The following is a 24233-nucleotide window of genomic DNA, read 5'->3' as shown; positions in this document are numbered from 1 at the left end:
AGCCCCCGGCCACGCCCGCAAGGGAGACTTTTCAACTATACAAGAGCAATATAAATATATAGGGGGGGAAAAATTTCAAAAACACAACAGTTTCACCAAGAAGAAAGAAACGCAAGCAGTATGAAAAGACAAGGAAAGAAAGGACCACAAGCAATGAAGGTCAACTCAACTTTAGAAGAGGTAACAGCTGCAGCAGATGGAATGTCAGATAAAGAATTCAGGATATATATGCTTCAGATGATCTGGAGTATCAAGGAAGACATTAGACAGCAAAATCAGACAATGAAAGATCACTTCGACAAGGAATTACACAAACAAATCCAGGAAGCAAAGGATCAAGGAGATAGAGGTTATAAAAAACAAACAAACAGAAATCCTAGAAATGCAGGAAGCAATAAACCAACTTAAAAACTCAATTGAGAATACTACCAGAAGAGTAGAACACTTAGAAGATAGAACATCAGACAATGAAGACAAAGTATTTCAACTTGAAAAGAACATAGATAGCTCAGCAAGACTGTTAAGAAACCATGAGCAGAACATCCAAGAAATATGGGATAACATTAAGAGACCAAACTTAAGAGTCATTGGGATACAGGAAGGTATAGAACTCCATACCAAAGGAATGAGCAATTTATTCAATGAAATAATACGAGAAAACTTCCCAGACTTGAAGAATGAGACAGAATCCCAAATTCTAGAAGCCTACAGGACGCCAAATGTGCAAAATTATAAGAGATCCACACCTAGACACATTATAATGAAGATGCCCAACATACAGAATAAGGAGAGAATTTTAAAAGCTACAAGAGAAAGGAAGCAGATTACATTTAGGGGTAAGCCAATCAGGATAACAGCTGATCTTTCAACACAGACTCTGAAAGCTAGAAGATCCTGGAATAACATATTTCAAACACTGAAAGAAAATGGGTTCCAACCAAGAATTGTGTATCCAGCAAAATTAAGGTTCAGGATGGAAGATGAAATTAAAACCTTCCACAACAAACAAAAGTTAAAAGAATATGCAGCTAGAAAACCATTTCTTCAAAACATCCTCGGCAAAACATTACAGGAAGAGGAAATGGAAAATAACAATGAAAACCAACAGTGGGAGGTAGGACAGTAAAGGGGGGGGGGAATAATCAAAGAGGAAAACAAACCATGTTTAGTAACATAAATAAACAAATATGGCTGGAAGAACAACCCATATCTCAATAATAACCCTAAACGTTAATGGCTTAAACTCACCAATTAAGAGACACAGGCTAGTAGAATGGATCACAAAACAAGACCCAACAATATGCTGCCTACAGGAGACGCATTTGATAGGAAAAGACATACATAGGCTGAAGGTGAAAGGTTGGGAAAAATCATATCACTCATATGGACTTCGGAAACAAGCAGGAGTGTCCATACTCATATCAAATAAAATAGATTTCAAGCCAAAGTTAATCAAAAGGGATAAAGAGGGACACTACATACTGCTCAAGAGAACCATACACCAACAAGACATAACAATCATAAATATATATGCCCCAAACAATGGTGCAGCTATGTTCATCAAACAAACTCTTCTCAAGTTCAAGAGTCTAATAGACCACCATACAATAATCATGGGAGACTTCAACACACCTCTCTCGCCACTGGACAGATCTTCCAAACAAAAGTTGAATAAGGAAACTATAGAACTCAATAACACAATTAATAACCTAGACTTAATTGACATATATAGAATATACCACCCAACATCAAGCAGTTACACTTTTTTCTCAGCAGCACATGGATCCTTCTCAAAAATAGATCATATATTATGTCACAGGGCAACTCTTAGACAATATAAAGGAGTAGAGATAATACCATGCATCCTATCTGATCATAATGGAATGAAACTGAAAATCAACGATAAAAGAAGGAAGGAAAAAGCATACATCACTTGGAGAATGAACAATAGGTTACTGAATGATCAATGGGTTATAGAAGACATCAAGGAGGAAATTAAAAAATTTTTAGAGATTAATGAAAACACAGACACATCATATCGGAATCTATGGGACACATTGAAAGCAGTTCTAAGAGGAAAATTCATTGCTTGGAGTTCATTCCTTAAAAAAAGAAAAAAACCAACAAATAAATGATCTCATACTTCATCTCAAAATCCTAGAAAAAGAAGAGCAAAACAACAGCAAAAGAAGTAGAAGGCAAGAAATAATCAAAATCAGAGCTGAAATTAATGAAATTGAAACAAAAGAAACAATTGAAAAAATTGACAAAACTAAAAGTTGGTTCTTTGAAAAAATAAACAAAATCGACAGACCCTTAGCCATGCTAGCGAAGAGAAGAAGAGAGAGAACTCAAATTACTAGCATACGGGATGAAAAAGGCAATATCACAACCGACACTTCAGAAATACAGAAGATAATCAAAAATTATTTTGAATCCTTATACTCCAATAAATTAGAAGATAGTGAAGGCATAGATAAATTTCTTAAGGCATACGATCTGCCCAGATTGAGTCAGGAGGATATAGACAACCTAAACAGACCAATATCAATCGAGGAAATAGAAGAAACCATCAAAAGACTACCAACTAAGAAAAGCCCAGGACCGGATGGGTATACAGCAGAATTTTACAAAACCTTTAAAGAGGAACTAATACCAATACTTTTCAAGCTACTTCAGGAAATAGAAAAAGAGGGAGAACTTCCAAATTCATTCTACGAGGCCAACATCACCCTGATACCTAAACCAGACAAAGACACTTCAAAGAAAGAAAACTACAGACCAATATCTCTAATGAACCTAGATGCAAAAATCCTCAATAAAATTCTGGCGAATCGGATACAAAAACTTATCAAAAAAATTGTGCACCATGATCAAGTAGGATTCATCCCTGGGATGCAAGGCTGGTTCAATATACGGAAATCAATAAATGTTATTCACCACATCAATAGACTTAAAAATAAGAACCATATGATCATCTCGATAGATGCGGAAAAAGCATTCGACAAAGTACAGCATCCCTTTATGTTCAAAACTCTAGAAAAACTAGGGATAACAGGAACATACCTCAATATTGTAAAAGCAATCTCTGCTAAGCCTCAGGCTAGCATCATTCTGAATGGAGAAAAACTGAAGGCATTCCCTCTAAAATCTGGAACAAGACAGGGATGCCCTCTTTCACCACTTCTGTTCAACATAGTTCTCGAAACGCTGGCCAGAGCAATTAGACAGACGAAAGAAATTAAAGGCATAAAAATAGGAAAAGAAGAACTTAAATTATCACTATTTGCAGATGATATGATTCTATACCTAGCAGACCCAAAAGGCTCTACAAAGAAACTATTAGAGCTAATAAATGAATTCAGCAAAGTGGCAGGATATAAAATCAACACGCATAAATCAAAGGCATTCCTGTATATCAGCGACAAATCCTCTGAAATGGAAATGAGGACAACCACTCCATTCACAATATCTTCAAAAAAAAATAAAATACTTGGGAATCAACCTAACAAAAGAGGTGAAAGACTTATACAATGAAAACTACAGAACCCTAAAGAGAGAAATAGAAGAAGATCTTAGAAGATGGAAAAATATACCCTGTTCATGGATAGGCAGAACTAACATCATCAGAGAGCCTACATCCTGGGAACAAATCTTTACTCCTCACACTTCAGATAGAGCCCTAATATCCAGAGTATACAAAGAACTCAAAAAATTAGACAATAAGAGAACAAACAACCCAATCAACAAATGGCCAAGGACCTGAACAGACACTTCTCAGAGGAGGACATACAATCAATCAACAAGTACATGAAAAAATGCTCACCATCTCTAGCAGTCAGAGAAATGCAAATCAAAACCACCCTAAGATACCATCTCACTCCAGTAAGATTGGCAGCCATTATGAAGTCAAACAACAACAAGTGCTGGTGAGGATGTGGGGAAAAGGGTACACTTGTACATTGCTGGTGGGACTGCAAATTGGTGCAGCCAATTTGGAAAGCAGTATGGAGATTTCTTGGAAAGCTGGGAATGCAGCCACCATTTGACCCAGCTATTCCCCTTCTTGGTCTATTCCCTAAAGACCTAAAAAGAGCATGCTACAGGGACACTGCTACATAGATGTTCATAGCAGCTCAATTCACAATAGCAAGACTGTGGAACCAACCCAGATGCCCTTCAATAGACGAATGGGTTAAAAAAATGTGGCATTTATACACAATGGAGTATTACTCTGCATTAAAAAATGACAAAATCATAGAATTTGCAGGGAAATGGATGGCACTAGAGCAGATTATGCTAAGTGAAGCTAGCCAATCCCTAAAAAACAAATGCCAAATGTCTTCTTTGATATAAGGAGAGTAACTAAGAACAGAGTAGGGACGAAGAGCATGAGAAGAAGATTAACATTAAACAGAGATGAGAGGTGGGAGGGAAAGGGAGAGAAAAGGGAAATTGCATGGAAATGGAAGGAGACCCTCAGGGTTATACAAAAGAACATACAAGAGGAAATGAGGGGAAAGGGAAAAATAATACAAGGGGGAGAAATGAAGGACAGTAGAGGGGGTAGAGAGAGAAGAGGGGAGGGGAGGGGAGGGGGGATAGTAGAGGATAGGAAAGGTAGCAGAACACGACAGTCACTAGTATGGCAATATGTAAATCAATGGATGTGTAACTGATGTGATTCTGCAATCTGTATACGGGCTAAAAATGGGAGTTCATAACCCACTTGAAGCAAAGTGTGAAAGATGATATATCAAGAACTATGTAATGTTCTGAACAACCAACAATAAAAAATAAAAAAAAGAAAATAAAAGCTCAAACAACATATAAAAACAAAACTGAAAAAAATGATGTTTTTTATTGCATCAACAACTGTTAACCGAGGAGATTGAATAAAGTCTGTTGAACTTAAAAAAAAAAAAAAGATTATGAGTTACTATGTATTTAATATCTTTGAACATTTTTGTCAAACTAATAAGTATATTAAGATAAACTTATTGTTCCTAATTGCACTACACAAAGTAGAGAAATAAAAGAATAACCTCAGGATTCAAATTCCCAGTTCAAGAACTGAACTAATTAAAAGTTTCTGTCGTCCCTGAAAGAATCCCTTATCTCCTATGGCCTCAGTGCTAAGATTGCTGAATATATAACCAATTCTCAAAATACAAGTGGCTGAATTAATACACATAACAACAAAGACAGAGACAGGAGTGATGGATCTGTTCACAAGCCAAAGAACATGAAGAACTGCCAGCAACCACCGGAAAATAGGAGAGAAGCCTGGATGAATTTTCCCTTGGAGCCTCCAGAAGGAAGCAAGACTGCCAACACTTTGACTCCAAGCTTTTGGCCCCCAGAAATGCAGAAATGGGAGAACAAATTTCAGTTGTTTAAAAAAAAAAAAATATCAAACACATAACTTAAATTACCAATCTTGCAGTATGTCTGCTAATGAAGTGAGGACACTGATTAGGAAGAAATGGGATCCTGAAAATTAGAATGAAGATATATGGGAAAAGCCAAAAGAAGCTAAGGATATTGAACCCCCAAATCTGAACCTCCTGTCGGAAGTAGCCTTTCCAAGTCATCTGAAATTAACTCTGCTTTGCTTCAGGAATTTGTAATGCCTCCCTCGAGTTAGGTGCCTTGCAAGACACTACTAATTCCCCTCAAGATCTATTCCTAGTACCTCCATCCCATAGTCAAGTCCTGCCAGGTCTTAAAGGTAAGGTACAAAGTATGACCAATGAGGATATATGCGGTATACCCGAAGAACCACATGACTTTTCCAATTAATATAGACAAAAACCCAAGGAATGTGTGAGATGGCTATTGAGGGTATAGGATAAGAGTGGATAGAAAATTTGCCAAGTTGAATTTACTGATATGGGTCCACTAAGTAGAGATTCCAGATTTAATCTTGCAGCTTGAGAAGTTAAAAAAAGCTCTTAAGTCTATTTAGTTGACTGGCTAAAATATGAATCTTTAAAAGGTGGCTTATATTAAAAATGAAGATAAAATGCCTGAACTTCCCTGATATACTACAGAGCAAGGAATACATAAGCTTAGGAAACATGAATGAGTCAATTTTGCACATACATAACCACACTCCCTCTCTCTTATTATGTGATGCTCTGCATGACCTTTGGGCTCTGCTAGCAAGAAAGACATCACCAGAGGAGTACCCTAGACCTTGTACCTCTACAATCAACCAAAACAGGTTTTGGGGGTTTTTTTCCTGACGCCAATTATGAAACAGGGATTGGTGTGTACTGGTTTGGCTAACACAGCCAAACCTGCAGAGGAACTCAGTACAGCTCAATTCATTGTTCAACAGCTACTGGGTTTATTTGGTCAAGATACTCACTCGTAATTATGGAAGCAGAAGCTTCTCATACCTGTTGTATTTGAAGCTATCATCAGGAACTAAAAGCTAAAGCAAATAAAAGACTTTCTTCCTGATAACCTGAATAATCTGGATGTGGACACAACCACTGGGACCTAGTTATGATTTGATTATTTATAAAGTAATGCTAATTGTGCTAACACTTGGAAAGCATAAAAAAAATCTAGTTGTAAGTGATAGTAGTGTTTGATTTGACAGAAAACTAAAGTAAACTTTTAATAATAGTCTCTCTTTACATATGACTTAAGGAATTTATCTATGGATATTAGTAACCTTTTTCTATGATTTGTCCATAATAAATCATACTTGGTCACACACATAAAATAGAGTGGATTTGCCATATAAGACCTGCTCCCTTATCCCTGAAAGATATACCTTTCAGCACAACCATGAAACATAAATTTGTGAGGGGAGACTCAGAATCCCTGAAGAGCTCTGGCTGCTATTGCTTTTCTATTTAGATAAGAAATTACTGCTACCACTGAACCAGGAAAACCAAATGCAATTGGGATAACTGGATCCTCAGGTATCGGGGCCAAAGGGATTTATGGCCTGTGACTATACAATTAAAGCAAGGAAACAGTCAACTTTTTCAGGGGTTACCAGCACTAACTCTAAACTGAAACTAATTCCAAGGACTCAAACATAACTGTTGTTCACCAGTCACAGCAGAGGCTTAGGGAGGCATGGCAACTGATGGGAGTTTTAGCTCAGGTACATCTGACAGTGAGTTTAGTGGGTCCCCAAAGCCCATTCTGTGGTTATTTCATCAGTTCTAGAATATATAATTGATATAGACATATTCAGCAACTGGTAAAATCCATACATTGATTCCTTAACCTCTATTATGGTGCTTCTGGCCTCCAGAACTGTAAGACAATAAATTTCTATTGTTCTAAGCCACTCAGCCTGTACTTTGTTATGGTAGTCCTAAGAGAGTAAAATGCCAGCCAGGCATGGAACACACACCTAAAATCCCAGTGACACAGGAGGCTGAGGCAGGATGATCACAAGTTCAAGGCCAGCCTCAGCAATTCAGCAAGTCCCTCTTTCAAAATTAAAAAAGACCAGGGATCCAGCTCAGTGGTTAAGTGCCTCAATAAAAAGGAAAGAAATCAATCCTAACCGTATGAGACAGATTTTATCCTAAGGGTAATGGTAACTCTGAAAAGGTATTTATCCTAAGAGTACTAAGCAGGGAAATAACCTGACATGATCAATTGGCATTCTACAAATACTGACTTGAATATGAAAAATGAATTCAAGATAGGGGAAAACTAGGGGTAAGAAAATCTCTTAAAAGCTCTAGTCAATCTGGATGAAAGATAATGAACTCTGTAGCAATTTTAGTTTCTTTTTTTTTTCAAGTGAATGAAAGCAAAAGGAAATCTATACAATAACAAAAATAACAAGAGAAGTCAAGAGCATTTTCTTGAGTAATTTCAGTCCACCTTCCACTCCAAATCACTGCGTAAATCTATACACCATTGTCAGCTTTCTTCTGTTTCAACAAATAACTTGAATTTTCAGTATTGCTAAAATTTGACTATGTTCCTTATGGAAGAATAAGAGTAAGATACAATTTGCCAAAACACAGTGTCATATAAGTCAAGAAAAAACTTTAAAAATAAGAACTCTCATAATAATATAAATTAGAAATCTACTCTAACCATCTTGTCTGATAACTTTTAACATCCCTAGAGCTTTCTGCTCGTATCTATGATACACTGTCTTTTATTCTAGTTATTTTTTAACTTTCCATCTACTTTATCACTTGACTGTGAAGCACTGTCGCCCTCACTATTGCATCCCCACGCCTTACACACAAGGCCCAAAATAAAAATTGGCTTATTGTTGGTCCTGTATTATAATTATTTTATACTTATGACCTTTAAAAATTGTAATACTGTCAATAAAATGCATTTACCTGTATAGCCCATAAATTTTCCAGGGATTTCTTGATTACAGCAACGACTGCAGAAAATCTGCCCACATAGTCGGCAATGGTGTCTGCGCCTAAAGGTTGTGAATTTTTCACTACAGTCATAGCACTCTTTACATTGGCTATCTGGCATCCAGTATTGCTTCAGATCACTATCCTATAACAATAAAAATGTGTGAAGACTTCTTGAAAATACTGATTTTTATATTGTAATGGCAAATAAAATCCTTGAAGATTTTTTTTACAGAAATGAGAAGTTAATTCTAAAATTCATAAGAAATGCAAAAGACCAAAATGACTAAGAACAATCCTGAAGAATAAAACAGGATTTACATTACCATCCATCAAGACTTATTCAAAAGCTATATAATTTTAAATAGCACTAGTGCAAGGACAAAAAAAAATGGAGATATGGAACAGAAAAAAGTAGCTTAGCATACACTAATGTGTACATGATTTTTGTGATAAGATTTATAGCACAATCAATGACAGATGGTCTTTCAAAAACTATGGTGCTATCCTCATGTCCATTATAACCAAATAGACATGAAAATAAAAGGAAACTTGACCCTATTTATTCACACAAATAATAAAGCTTCTTAAAAAGAATCATAGGGGTATATCTACAGATCCTGGCCTGAAACTAAAACAGAATTATTTAAAAAACACTAGCCTTAAAAGGAGAAAAAAAAAAAACAAAAACTGATACAATAAACTACATTAAAGTTAAGAACTTAGGTTAAAAAAATTGTGGTTTTCACAACTGAAATAAGTAATAAATATACTATCGTTTTATTCTTTATTTTTGGTACCAGGGATTGAACCCAGGGGCACTCAACCTCTGAACCACATCCCCAGCCCTTTCTTATATTTCATTTAGAGACAGAGTCTCACTAAGTTGCTGAGGCGGGCTTTGAACTCAAGATTCTCCTGCCTCAGCCTCCCAAGCCTCTGGTATTACAGGTCTGCACCACCACACCCAGCTTAACAAATACATTTTCTTTCAAATCATATTATGTCATTTTTCAGTGGGAATGGTATGATCCCAAAAAGTATGTAAGAAGAAATCTTCCAAAGCATCTAAATATTACCTGGCTTTTTCCCTCCATGATTTCTTTGAGACGTTTTAATACTGTGCTGAGGCTTCGAAGCTGAACAGCTGTACGAGGATCATGACCTCCAAAGGTAGGTTCTGCTTTCCTTCTTGTATCTGAGTCATATTAAAAAAAAAAAAAAAAAAAGAGAGAGAGAGAAGAACAAAGGCAATCTTGTTAAAGGTTCCTTGTGTCTATATAAAACACTGCATCTATGTGATGTGAAGTGCTTTTATTACTTGTATTCTCCCAACCAGTGACATAGGTTGAGAGTTAAGGGTGGTCTTTATAAGGGTAACAGACTGTTGAAAGTATTTCTTATTGCCATGTAAAATACTATTTCACAAGCAAGTAAGAGCTATCTAAGACAAGAACTATCTGAGCTGATGGTTTGGAGGCCTAAAACAGCAGCATCATCTACATGATTAGAATTCAATAATGATTTCTTTTGCTCTTTGGTCCCAACCTATAATAAATACCTGCTGGACATTTAACAGAAGAAAAAGCAACTCCAGAGGGTTAAACACTAGCCATAAAAGGAGCAAAAAAAAAAAAAAAAAAAAAAAAAACTGATAAAATAAACCACATTAAAGTTAAGAATTTAGGTTAAAAAAATGTGGTTAGTTTAGCTTAGTCTCTATAGTCATATAGGTAAGCAATAGGATCAAATGGTTCACTTCTGGGGCTAATCATCAGAAAGACATAATTCACCCCTAAAGATTCTGATAAAGGGCTGGGGTTGTGGCTCAGCGGTAGAGCATGTGCGAGCATGTGCGAGCATGTGCGAGACCCTGGGTTTGACCCTCAGCACCACACAAAAATAAATAAAATAAAGGTATTGTGTCCAGCTACAACTAAAAAATAAATATATTTTTTAAAAAAAGATTCTGATAGAATTCAAAAAATCCAGGAGGGTAGATTTGACCATGATAAAATCTGACAAATGTCCAAGCATATTATAACTGCCAGAGAATTGCTAAAACTCTAGTCCTATCCTTCTCTATTGCACCCAACCCAACGCTGTAGTTCCAAACTGAAAGGGTCAGGTATTTTGGTCATAGTGACAAAAAGTTAAGACACTCCAGCTGTTTCACTGAAATGGCAATACTAAACACAAATCTATCTATAATAAAACAAGCCCAGATTCTAGCTTTGTAACCAGAATGGTAGATGCCCACCAAAAGTGCCACCAGTAGGTAACTGTACTTTTCTTGTGGACCAAAACTACTGCAGTTTCTATTCCTGGCTCAGTGTTATGGTTTTGATATGAGGTGTTCCTGAAAAACTCACATTAGTTAATGCACGAATATTCAGAGATGAAATGTTTAGGCTATGGACACTATAATCTTATCAGTGAATCAATCCATTTAATGGATTAATAATCTGACTGGATTACTGGGTGGTAATTATAGGCAGCTGGGGCATGACTGGAAGAAGTAGGCCAGTAGGGGTATATCCTTAGGACTTATATTTTGTTCCTGGCTACTCACTCTCTCTACTTCCTAACTGCCAAGAGCTGAGCAGCTTTCCTCTACCATTCCTTCTATTCTAACATTGTGCCTTGCCTCAGGCCCAGTGTAATGGAGTTGGCTGACTACGGAGTGAAACCTCTGAAACCATGAACCCAAAATAAACTTTTCTTAAAAGTTGTTCCTATCATATTTTGGTCATAGTGACAAAAAGTTAAGACACTCCAGCTGTTTCAAAATCTAAGGGTGAATAGGAGGTGATTTGACAAAAAAGATGAACATCCAATTAGCTTAAACACTCTAGTCTAATAACCCATGGAGCTCCCACTAACCTAAACAGATTGCAGTTACTTTCCAAGGTTTCAAGTAACCAAAGGCAACTGCAGTCTAAAAATTTTAACATTTGTCTTCATTCTTTCAAGAGAAAGAGACAACAATCACATAATTTTTAATATATTTATTGTCATAGTTATTTTTGTTACTCTCTTTCTATGCCTAATTTACAAGTTAAACTTTATCACAGATGTGTACATATGGGGATAAAAAACATAGGGTCTGGTACTATCTGTGGTTTCAAGCCTCTACTGGTACAGAAAAGAAGGGAGGTTTAGAGTATATCCCTGCAGATAATGGGAACTACTATAAAATGGAAAATCTGGGGCTGGGGTTCTAGCTCAGTGGTAAAGCACTTGCCTAGCATGCATGAGGCACTGAGCTCGATTCTGAGCACCACAAACAGATAAATAAAATAAAGGTCCATCAACAACAACAACAACAAAATAATAATAATCATTAAAAAATAAAATAAAATAAAATGGAAAATCTGCCTCAAACTCACTATTTGCCAGATTTATATTAGGTGTGCTTTGTTTTAGTTGGGTGGGAAATAAAAGATTACAAAGAAATGAGAGGTTGATATCTAAATCCAAATTTACAAAGAATTACCTAAAACAATTTAACGAAATAATCACTGTATCTAAACTGTACTTATTTTTAAACACTTTGAAAACTTTTTATCTTAATTTTAGCATTAGTAATACCTCAGAGGTGGTACTAAAATGTAAGTATTAGAACGACCAAATTATTCATGAGTCTCAAAATATAAAGCAACTATCCATGAATTATAAGTTGAAAAAGGAGACAAAGCTGTGAGAATTACAATGGCAATGCTCCGCATACCGGCAATAACAAACTGTGAAGCCCCTTGCATTTAGCTACTTAGAAATACAAGATAGTATTAATAACATCATCCACTGGAAAAGGATGAGTGAGGCTCTTCCTGGAACCACGAATGAGCACTAGTGCCCTTGAATTAAGATGAACAGACACTGAGAAAATCTGGTCTAGCTCTTTGCTCTTAGGCAAATAATCTTAGCTGCTTCTCTTATAAAACAGATACCAGAAAATTAAATTACTTTCCTAAGGTCATAAAGCCAGTACATAATTACAGTCCTTTAGGGGGAATGAAAAACCAACCTCTACCTCAGAACAAAGCCTGTCCAAGGAAGGGACATGACCTTAGTCCTCGGAAACACCCACAGAGCACTCCTAAGCACATTCCCACCCTGCTAAGTTGTTTATCTACAAATAACAGGAGAGATCTGCTGCGCCAGGTGTCCCTGACTCAGTCAGGCTAGGTGGGGATCCATAGCAGCCCCCTAGCAGCCACCAATCAGCATGAGACAGGGAAATACCTGGGATGCCAGATGACCCTCCCAGTGGTTTATGGTGGTTGATAACAAGTTGGGAAACCATGTAGTTCAGCACGTACACCCCTCTTGGCTCAAACCAATCAGTTCAAACGAATACCCCTTTTGTACTGACCAATCACCCCTACCTAACTTGTTCCCGCCAGTGAATATGCTAATCATGTTTTAGAGTTGTTATTTGATTTTCCCGCGGTGTGTGATGATTTGCTAAGGGATGCTATAATGTATGTGAAGTCCCTGCCCTCTCCAAAAAACGTATAAAAATGCTGCAAACCCTGGGCTCGGGGCCTCTCAGCGTCACCAGTTGCTGTGTGTGCGTGCGGAGGACCGAGCTAGCTTGCAATAAACACCTCTTTGCTGCTTGAAAAAAAAAATAATAATAATTACAGTCCTTTAGTGAAGAAAGGAACTTATTTGGCCAAACAGTCCCAGGCTTTTGAAGTTCAAATGCATCTAAGGTAGAATCCAAGAATAAAGACAATAAGAAAAGGTAGAGGGGCTGGGGTTGTAGCCCAGTGGTACAGCGCTTGCCTGGCACATGTGGGACACTGGGTTCGATCTTTAGCACCACATAAAAAAACTAAATTAGTAAAATAAAGATATTTAAAAAAAATTTTTTTTAATATAGGAACTGCAACAAATGAGACATTAGAAGCTCCATCTAAAAATATTTAAATTCAATTGTATCATAACACCACAGGCAAAGTTAGGCAGTCTGTCACTACTAAAAGATGAGTTTCTACTCCAACTCCTCAACTGAACAAGTGAGGAAATCCTATGCTTAAAATGGAGACTGCTGCTCTCCTTGGTCTCCTTTTCTTCTTTCTGTAGCTAAGGAAAGCATGGTATTTTGAAAAACTAAGACTCAATAATTCTACAAAGAAAAGGTGGTAGCTAAAATTTTCAGACAATAATGTCTTCATTCAATATTATTTAGTCAGAAGGGCTCCCTCAACAAAAACAGGCTGTTGGCCATGGGCCAGGTATAAGAGCTAAGGAGAACTTATTGAGGTTAAAGTGGAGATGTTTTAAAATAAAAGGAGAGCTCCTTTCTTTCTCTTCCTTTGCCCACCTTCCAATTCTTAACCAGGGGTTAAAGCTCACTGCCTTAGAAGTCCTATAAAGATGACACAGCCAGCTCTGGTCCAGTTCTTCAAGCAGTACTTCTTCTGACTTGATTTCTCTTGCCTCTTCCACTAAACCAAATCTCAACTAGCAATAAAATATCCTTCTGCCAAACACCATTGCTTTCACCTATTTTTCATTCTCATGGGGAAGACTGGCCAGGGCCGACAGGATCTGGTATTCAGGGACACTTGATTTCTCAACGCTGTATCCCTTTGCCTCTATTACACCACTTCCCACTGCCTTCTTCTATCACCTTGATAGATGGTTGGGCAAACCATTCTACTGAGTTTAGCAAGCTAACAGAAATAAAGCATAAAATATTTACTCTCTCTAGTTTCTTCACTTCACTGATCCCTAGCACGCACTTATTAGAAGAGCATGAAAATGAAGGAGATGACTGTGTAATAAACCAGGATGGAGAATAAACAGGCAAGAAGAGCTCAGCTTATACAGCCACACTGACAGTTTGCACCCCACAAAGGACACAGGCCAAGAGCAAGTGGCAGCCCAGCAATGAAGTTGAAGAATTCTGCAGCCAGAGGCATGCACATCACATTTCACTAGCACCCAAATACAGACGCAGAATTCATTCACAAGACTGAAACTAACCTGTGTTCTCCTGGGGATGCTGCAAATTGTTCTCTGCTGAAACTCAAGCAAGTAATTAATCAAAAAGCAGCCAAGAGGTCTGTTGTTTGCCTAAATCAAAGTTTAATGACATGTTTAAGAGCTTTTATTCAGATATCAACAAATTCTTTCACTAACTAAGTAATAGTTTTATTTATTCTGGAGAGTACCTGACTATTCCAAACAACAAGAAAGTTAAGTCAATAAATAACTTGGGAAACACAATGACCGTGGAAAAATCTTAGAAGAATGAAATAAGAACACTGTTTTACCTAACACTGAAGAGCGTCGATGAAGTTCCTCATTAAGCTGTTTTTTATAAGGAACAGGTGACCTCACTGATTGTGTCCTTGAAGGGAGCTGAGGGCTGGACCAACTTCCACTGGGAGAAGGGTGCTCTCCTTGGCTTCCTTCTCCTCTCTCTGTAGAGCAAAAGAAAGGTTGACATTATTTGAAAAATTGAGACACAAGAATTCAGCAAAGAGAAAACATGAAATTTTCCAGACAAATATATAGTTATATATATACACACACACACACACACACACACATATATATATATACTTATATATATGTATGTATGTATTACATGCATAATTTAAAATTAGGCTTTTGGATTTTTTTAAAAGAAAGAAATCCAAAGACTAGAGCAAAATTATAAGCCAATAATCACACCCTTGGTATACGTGATTTTCTGTTTTACTTTTCATTTGAACTTTGAGGAAACAGAATGCAAGCTTTTTACACAAAGGCCCAAAATTTTTGCTGTGTTTATGGAAGAGATTCCTTGTACTATTGAAACAGCACCCAATATAGTAGCTGCTCAAAAAACGTTTACTAAATAAATAGAGTATTATCTTATAAAGAGTCTACATAATATAATATCTTAGATGGAATCTTATAAAGGACATTATGTAAAAATTTAAAAACTCTGAATAAAATACATACAGTAGTTAGTGAAAATTGTAAAATCTTTACATTAGTTCAGTAATACTAACCTAAGATGTTAATAAGAGCAGAAACTGAATGTAGGGGTAAACATAAATGCTCTGCATTATCTTTCCAATTTTTCTATAAATCTAATAAAACTTTTTTAAAAATTAAAGCTTATTTTTTAAAAAGTATCATCTTAAAAATGTAATAAGTTTTTACAGTACTTTAAACCTAACCATTAATAAACTTAATTAGAACTATTAAAATTTCTACTGAGGGGCTGGGGTTGTGGCTCAGTGATAAAGTGTTTGCCTCGCACGTGTGAGGCACTGGGTTCGATCCTCAGCACCACATAAAAACAAGTTAAACAAAATAAAGGTGTTGTATCCACCTACAGCTAAAAACAATATTTAAAGAAAAAATTCTACCTAGGCTGGGCTCAATGGCACACATTTTTGATCCCAGCAGCTCAGGAGGCTGACACAGGAAGATCACAAGTTCAAAGCCAGCCTCAGGAAATTAGTGACACTGTAAGCAACTCAGCAAGACAAGCTCTTGCCCTGTCTTTAAATAAAATATAAAAAAGGGCTGGGGATGTGTTCAGTGATTAAGCACCCCTGGGTTCAACAGTACCCAAAAAAAAAAAAAAAAAGAAATCTAGCTTTTTCTTCTTAAGCAGAAAAATCTGGTGATATATGAATAAAGCACCTTGTTAATATTTCACTTTCTCACAAAGATACAACATGAAAGTTGAATAAGGGAACTATAAAGAATCAAAACTGTAAGTTTTCTGATGCTTAAGAGTAAGTCCTACCTTTGTTAAATCGAAAAAGATTTACAAAAGAACTATATGCTGATTTAAAAGAAGGTTCATCCTGGTCAGGAGTCAAAGGTTTAAAGTGTGTAAGATGAGAAGGACTGGTAGGAGGTCGAGGCAAATCATTAGCAGAGTCCAGTGTTGGGGAAGTCTTATCATCTGTGGCCATTTCATGAGTCTGCAAAAGAAAAAAAAAAAATGCTACTGTTTCAGAAGCCAAAAGTTAATTTCAAACAATATGCATATATCTGGAAGATCCTATTCTGTGAGAGTTTTTACCTATGAAAACCAAAGAGTCAGTGAATTTAGTTTAGCATACTCAAGTGAAGGTTTAAAAACACTGCTATCTAAATCAAATCTCAACACCTAAAACTGTTGGTCAACCTAATTTCAAACATTACTATTAAAATCATTTTAAAATTTTTAAATTAAAAAATTTGCAGGTAAGGCATAAATGTGAGCAGGCAAAGAAGAAAAATATTTTCATATCTGTAAAAATTTTGGGAAAAAAAAGGTATTTAATAGTTTTTTAAAGTTATACAGGGAAACTGGTTTTATGCCAACATATAAATTCCTCCATCTTACTTATTTCAGCTTTTCCCTCTAAAAGTATAACAAAAAATTATCTACCTAAAGAAAGGAAATAAAATAGTCATCCTTTAATGACATTTCTATATAAACTCAACAATTAGCTCAAGTTACACCTTATTTGAATATTGACAACTATTCAAATCAACAAGCTATGCTCCATCATGTTTTCTTCCAGGAACATGAACTTGCTATTTTCCCCTTTAACCCTATATAAATATTAAGATAAATATATTAATATTAATATTAGTAAATACTAATTTAACTCTATATAAATATTAAGATAAAGATCTTCCTAAAGGGCTTTTTCCCCTACATTACCAAAAATCATAATTCAGCCAAAGCAGTAAATCTAACCACATCAGAGTTTACCAAAAAAGCACCAATTTATATTTTGCTATTCGGAGTTATATTTCAACCAGAAGAACCATGCATACCTCTAGTTAGTCATTAAAATGCTTTAGTTTCTAATATAATTTACACTTTTAAAAAGAGGACATTACACTCTTGTAAATGCTTTGCTTCTCTGAAATCATATGCACCATCTCATTTTATTTTTACAATCCTGGAAGGTACATAAAGCAGTCCTCATTACATTTTTATCTTCAAGGCAACCAAGGTACTCTGAACCTAAAATAACTTTTCTCGCGGGGAGGTCACAAAGATAGTTTGGGAACCTGTATCTAATCTCACCACAAAATTCTTTAGATTGAAATTATTTTTGTAGCTTTTCACAGACCTCCAAGTCTAGCCTATAAGCTATTTTCTAGCTACGCAAGACTTTGCTTTATTAATAATTTAATTGACTTTTAATTAAAGCACAAATGAAACCACTAACTTAAACAGAATTTTGGCAATAAATGTTTATTAGAAGCTGGGGCAGGAAGGAAAAGAAAAAGAGTAAGGGGGAAAAGTGAAAGAGGAGGAGGAGGAAGGAAAAAGGGAAAAGTCTTTAATATCATCTTCTATTGGGGAAAGTAGTTAATAATCCTTCCAAAGTATCATGACACTCCATATTCCAGCTTCAAGACTTAGAAAATAAGATGGTGACTGATTAAGTACAAACTCAAATTTTTGTTCTGTATTTTTTAAAAGAGTACTAGAGATGAAGGACATGATGACAACAGCAACCTCAGGCCTCAGAAAACAACCTATATTCTACTTTCACAAAAGTAATATCAGAAGCAGAGTTAAAAACCTGCATAAAGAGCCTTAGAATTACCTTGAATTACTTCTAAAGATCAACTAAACATGAAACTTTTATTAGGTTTTGGAGATATGAAGATAAAAAATTACAATATTAACATATAGCAAGTATTGTCTCTACAACATAAATACAATCACATGGAGTTATCAATAATAATTACATGATATTGGGATCGTGAAAAAACTACATTACAACTCTAATTTTTTGACAACTCAATAACTGCTTATTATAAAAACTAGTACTCCTTCCTGACAGGTAATTAGAAGTATTTATCTACTTACTCAAAGACCTCTGATGTATCACCAGCACTCCACCTCTTTCCATTTCAAGGTTAGTGTAGTATATGCATATTACCTTGTTAGTAAAGCTAATCAGTAGGCTATGGGGTATTAAACGTAGGAAATAAGTTGCTCTATCAGCCAATATCAAAAATTTAGTTAGAATATCCAAGTATCAGCCTAGTCATCTCTAAGTAGTTTTTTTTTTTTAAATACTCAAATTTTATCCAATAATGCAGGACAGTTTAATACTAGTAGTGTTGGCTTCCACCAACAAAGAGTTTTGTTGTTGTTGTTGTTGTTGTTGTTCAATTTTTGCCAACAAAAATACTAAAGGAATACCAAAACTGATCCATATTACTCTTGCCAGAAAGAAAGAGGCAGTTCCCAGGAAATTAGTCTTGCCTCTCAGAGGAGTCAACCTGCCCAAACTCAAGAAAAAGAAACTAAGAATATTTTTTGTAAGAATAATGACAGAGTAGGACTTTTGGAGAGGCAGAAAACGAGATTCAAATAAATCCGAAATAAAATACTGCAAATATGCCAAAATACTATCTGTATTGTCATTGTACTAATTTTTACTAAATGAATGCACGGAATTAACATCTTAATAATTTAACGTATTATACACATCAGATACACGGAAATAACCAATTCTGCTTGATACAGAATTCTAGCATTTTTCATATTTCTTGAATGTCTTAATAACAACAAACTCGAAACTAGGCAGAAGACCCCATATTCCTAAAAGAATCCACCCACTTCATTCTCATCCTTTTGTTGAGAACATTCTTTAAGAAAGGGAAGTACTAATTTGGAAACCAAGTCTCCCCAAAACACTTTGAGTTGAAATAAAATCGCCTTTAATGGCAGAAACAAGCTTTCAAGGAGATATACGCATATTTGAAAGCCCAAGGTTGTTACCAGTTCTGTAGCTTATGAACTTTCTTTTCCAGCCTAATGATGTACCTCTGACACATGGACCAGAGCTCGTCCACTCAAAGGGAAGAGGAGTGGGCATTCCTCCTCCTAAATAAGTTCGGGCATGAGAGTTAAAAGAGGTGCAAGGGAACTTCAAATGTTTCAAGGAACCCTCTTCAAGAAGTGCCCTACGCGACTCCCGTCCCACTCGCCAGACAAAGGGAAGCCTGGAATTAGGAAGACCAGCTAATGCTTGGGACAGGTTCTTGGCCTTTCCTTGCCCGGCCGCAGCCCAGCGAAGGAGCCCCATCTCTAGCCCTCACCTCAGATTTCCCCCACCGCTCTGGCCCGCACAGCACCCAAGCCGGCCTTCTTCCCACTATCAGCTCCAGCTGGCCACACCCCAGGCCTCTCCTTTATCTGGGCCTCCCGCCCCGGCCCCGCCGGCCTCCCTCCACCCCAACCCCAGCTTCACCCCGCTCAGGTGCAGGGAGCCCGCCCCGGAGCGCAGCGAAGGGGTACTCCAGTCGCCGGCTGTTGCGGCAGGAAGCGAAGATGCTTACACTGTAGATGCGGCGTCTCCCTTCCCCCCAAAGCTCCGCCCCCCGTTCCTCCTCCCCACCAATCCGCAATCTTTCCTGGGGGCCGACTCCGCCCCCTCCTCCCCGCCCGCACGACGTTCGGATCAGACGCTCAGGCAGAAAGAGTCCAGCCCAGAGAGTGTCGTCTTGGACCACTTGGCCAAAGCTAGGCCGCCTCCGCCTTTTTTGAGGAAGCCAGGATCATAGCGCGCGTGAGCGTCACGCGTGTGGGTCACCGGATGCGTGCTTGGTGTCCTGGGCACCGGACGGGTGCTGGCTGGGCCGCGGTTACCGTATGTGTTCTACACCGTGAGCACTCTTAATGGGTTACAGTGCTCGGCGTTCTCGTGACCCGGACTTTGACTTATGTAGCGCCGATCAGTGGGTGAGAACGAAGACGCCGGTATCAGACTTGCAGGACTCCGACCATAGCTAGGCGTATTCTCGTATTCCCGTAGATAAATTGCTAACTTCTTCAGGCGTCAGACCTCTGGTGTGTAAAATGGAGTTAATAATAGCAGTACCCACCTCACATATTTTTTTTTTTAAGATTACGTAAAACAGTTCATGAAAAGCGGTTGGCAGAGTGCCTCACCCAGAGTTAGCGATGTTGGCTCTAAGCTTTTCATTCAGGTTTTGAGTTGCAGATGCTAAGGCTAGCTGGATCGTCACTTTGGCTCTGTAGAAAACATACCAAAACCTGCTGGCTGAAATTGTGAGGCTTGGCAGAGGAGCACAGAAGGGAAAGAAATATAAAGGGAGGTTCTATTTTAATTCAATTCTGGGGATTCTTTTCCTCAAAGAGTTTTGGCAAATCCTCATTCAAGCTTTCTTTGAGATGATCTTTTCAGCTGCTAGAGAGTACCACAGAAATCTGTACTAGTACAAATCCTTGTCACTACCCTCAACTGGGCCCTTCAGCAATCATTCTAGAGAGTATATTCAGCTTCCCCTTCTCATTCTTCGTTACTGCCGTGCCAAACACACACACACACACACACACACACACACACATTACCTTGACTAGCATTCCCTAGAGAATCTTATCTAACCAAGTGAAAAAGCCAAGGTTACTTTGGGTGCAATCCTTAACAACCTAACCTCCCCGCCACAGCTTTTTCTGCATCCACATATCCACTTCTACCCTGGCCTACCTGGATCCCTCCTCTCTGGTAGAGAGAGGTCTGCTCTTTCCCAGTTCAATCCTCCTGGCACCCAATCTACTCTCCTGTTCCTGGTATCTTGCACTGTATCTTCAACCAATCTTTTCCCAGTGACTCTTTGTTCTCAGCCTATGAACATGCTCAAGTCTCTGCCTTCTAGGAAGAAAAACAAAAAACCCTTTCTTAAATCAGTCCACCATATATTAATATTTCGTAAACCTAAAATAAAGTACAAAATAGACCCAGAGAGCATATGAACAAAGTAGTCATTCTAAACAAGAATACCTTAATGTATATAGAAACTCCATGTATGATTAAAAAAATAATAATAAAACATCTATTCAACAAAGCACCAGCACAGGGGTGCTTTACCGCTGAGCTATATCCCCAGCCTTATGTTTTTTTTATTCTGAGATAGGAGCTCACTAAGTTGCCCAGGCTGGACTCATTTTCCATCCTTCTACCTCAGCCTCCCAAATACCTAGAATTCTAGGCATGTGCCACCACACCCTGTAACAAACATTTTCAAGTCACCAACAATGTGTGTTGTTAAGTAGGCACTACACTAGGGATCAAACTATGAACATGATTATAGTCCATGTCCTCAATAAGTTTTGCAGTCCAATATCTGTATTCACTTACAGTTTAATCTGTAGGGACAAAAAGATGAAAAATTGGTTACCATTTGGTGGTGGGGAGAGAAATCAGTTTAGATGCTGACCTCATGCTAAACATCCAAAGTCATTCCAGATGAATTTTATCTGTAGAGAGATGATTTGTGTAAATATCCTCCCAGAAAACTCATCTGAGCCTCCATTTATAATTCTTAATAAATTGATTATTGTTATAGTACTATATTTATATTTCTCCCCATATTTTAGTTGCATTTTGCTGAAAATAGCTTTTTCTTTATATTGATTCCTATCAATATGGATGCTAATCAATTTTCTGTGCCTGACTCATTCCACTTAATGTCCTCCAGGTTCATCTTTATTATCACAAAGATTTTTTTTTAAGACTCACTGATATTCCATTATGCATATGTACCACATTTTTTCTTTATCCATCCCTCCCTGATGAACACTCAGATTGATTTCAATTTGGGTCATTGTAAATCATGCTACACTTAACATAGGAGTGCAGATATATCTTTGATGTACTGATTTCATATACCCAAAAGTGGGGTTGCTGAATCATATGGTAGTTCTATGTTAAATTTTTTGAGGTACTTCCATACTGTTTTCCATAATGAGTGTACTAATTTACATTCACATTAGTAATATGCAAGCTTCCCTTTTTTACTCATACTCTGCAATGCTTCTTATCTTTTGATAATAGTCATTCTAACAGGTGCGAGGTGGTATCTCTCACTGTGGTTATAATTTGTATTTTTTCTGATAGCTAGTTATATTGAGCATTTTTTAAAAGATATTTTATTAGTTGTTGGTGGCCCTTTATTTATTTTTATGTGGTGCTGAGAATCCAACCTAGTGCCTCACTTGCTACGCAAGTGCTCTACCACTGAGCCACATCCCTAGCCCCGATATTGAGCATTTTTCATATCTATGGGCCATTTGTATACTATCTTAGGAAAATTCTATTCACATTCATTCCCCATTTTATAATTGTGTTTTTCATTTTTTTATTATTAAGTTGTTTAAGTTCCTTGTATATTTTGGATAATAGCACCTTATCGGATGCAAGGTTGCAAATATCCTCTCATTCCATAGGTTGTCTTTTTGTTCTGTTGATTGTTTGCCTAGTTTTGCAGAAGCATTTTGGTTTAATATGTTGCTCATTTGTCTATGTTGCTTTTGTTGCCTAAATTTTGGGGTCATAACCAAAAAAACTTATTGCCCAGGCCAATGACATGGACCTTTTCCCATACATTTACTGCTAGTAGTTTTACATTTTCAGATCTTATATTTGGATATTTAATTCACTTGGCCTACTTTCACTCTTGTGCATATGGACCTCCAGTTTTCCCAATACCATTTATTGAAGACACTGCCCTTTTCCCATAGTGTGTTCTTGGCAACTTTCTGAATAACCCATTTACCATAAATAATACTAAACATCCAAAGTCATATATTTCTGGTCTACCTATTCTGTTCCATTGGTCTTGTGTCTGCTCCTTTGCCAGTATTATGCTGTTTTGTTACTGCAACTCTGTAGTGTATTTTGAAGTCAGGTAGTGTGAAGCTTCCAGTTTTTTTCTTTTTGCTCAAGATGACTGGCTATTCAAAGCCTTTACAGTTCCATGTTCCATACAAATTTTAGGATTGCTTTGTTTTTCTATTTTTGTTTTTTAAAAAAAGTCATCAAAATTTTGACTGATATAGATTGACTCTGTAGATCACTTTGAGTAATATGCACATTTTAACAATATTAAAATCTTCCAATCCATGAACATGGAATGTCTTTCCATTTATTTGTGTCTTCTTTAATTTCTTTCATCAGTGTTTTGTAGTTTTCAGTGTGCAGGTCCTTCATCTTTTTAAGTAAATTCATTCTGTAGCTGTCATAAATGAGACTATTTAGATTTTATTTTCAGGAGGGTTTGTTGTTAATGAATAGAAATGCTAATGATCATTGTATGTCGATGTGTCCTATAATATTGTCAAATTTGTTTATAATTCCTTAACAGTTTTTTTGTGTCATCTTTAGGGTTTTCTATATGTAAAATCAAGTCATCCGCAAAGAAGGATAATTTAAGTCTTCATTTCCAATTTGGGTGCCTTTTATTCCTTTTTCTTGCCTAATTGCTCCATATTATGTTGAATAGAAGTGGCAAGAGTAGGCATTCTTGCCTGATCTTAGAAGAAAAGCTTTGAACTTTCCGCCATTGAGTATGATGTCAGCTGTTATTTGTCATTGAAAGCACTTCCTAATTTTTGACTCAGCAGGCTTATCTTGAACTTCCCTGTCCAGTGGCCTGGAGTCAGTCAGTTCTGTACAGAGAGCTCTAACTCACTTCAACAGGTAACACATAGATGTTTTTGTTTGTTTTTTGCAGTACTAGGGGTTGAACCTGGAGCCTTGTGCATGCCAGGGAAGTGCAATCACTGAGCTGCATCCCCAGCTCTATTTATAATATTTATTTGTTTGTTTGTTTGTTTGTTTTGGGGAGGGCTGAGAAAGGAGAATTGCAAGTTCAAAGCCAGCCTCAGCAAAAAGCAAGGCACTAAGCAATTCAATGGGACCCTGTCTCTTTTTATTTTTTTAAATTTTGAGACAGGGTCTCCATAAATTGCAGAGTCTGATCTCAAACTTGGGATCCTCTTTCCTCAGCCTCCCAAGTCACTGGGATCACAGGCATGCACCATGGCACCTAGCTGCAAAGATGTTTTTTAAAATTATGAAA

The 24233-nt window shown here is 37.0% G+C and overlaps 1 protein-coding gene across 13 annotated transcripts in view; it reads right to left on the bottom strand.

Annotated features, from left to right (window-relative positions):
• The window catches only part of Pikfyve (phosphoinositide kinase, FYVE-type zinc finger containing), an 87286-nt gene extending 67566 nt beyond the window's left edge, over positions 1–19720 (bottom strand). For 4 of the 13 annotated variants that reach the window (XM_058578136.1, XM_058578142.1, XM_058578144.1 and 1 more), the window contains exons 1-6: positions 18208–19421; positions 16129–16309; positions 14654–14803; positions 14364–14399; positions 9446–9564; positions 8340–8511 (exon numbers count right to left, since the gene is read on the bottom strand). In XM_058578136.1, coding sequence (XP_058434119.1) covers positions 8340–8511; positions 9446–9564; positions 14364–14399; positions 14654–14803; positions 16129–16300 — 649 coding nt within the window. In that variant the 5' untranslated portion in view covers positions 16301–16309; positions 18208–19421. The other 9 variants (XM_046463013.2, XM_058578143.1, XM_058578147.1 and 6 more) reach the window with 7 other exon arrangements.
• Positions 19721–24233: the final 4513 nt, after the last annotated feature.

The sequence above is a fragment of the Marmota monax genome, unplaced genomic scaffold (assembly GCF_021218885.2).
Source record: "Marmota monax isolate L192 unplaced genomic scaffold, Marmota_monax_Labrador192_F-V1.1 WCK01_AAM20220418_F8-fsc00095, whole genome shotgun sequence".
Classification (NCBI taxonomy): domain Eukaryota; kingdom Metazoa; phylum Chordata; class Mammalia; order Rodentia; family Sciuridae; genus Marmota; species Marmota monax.
Note: the sequence above shows the minus strand (reverse complement) of the source record. Positions and strands in the feature narration are given on the sequence as shown.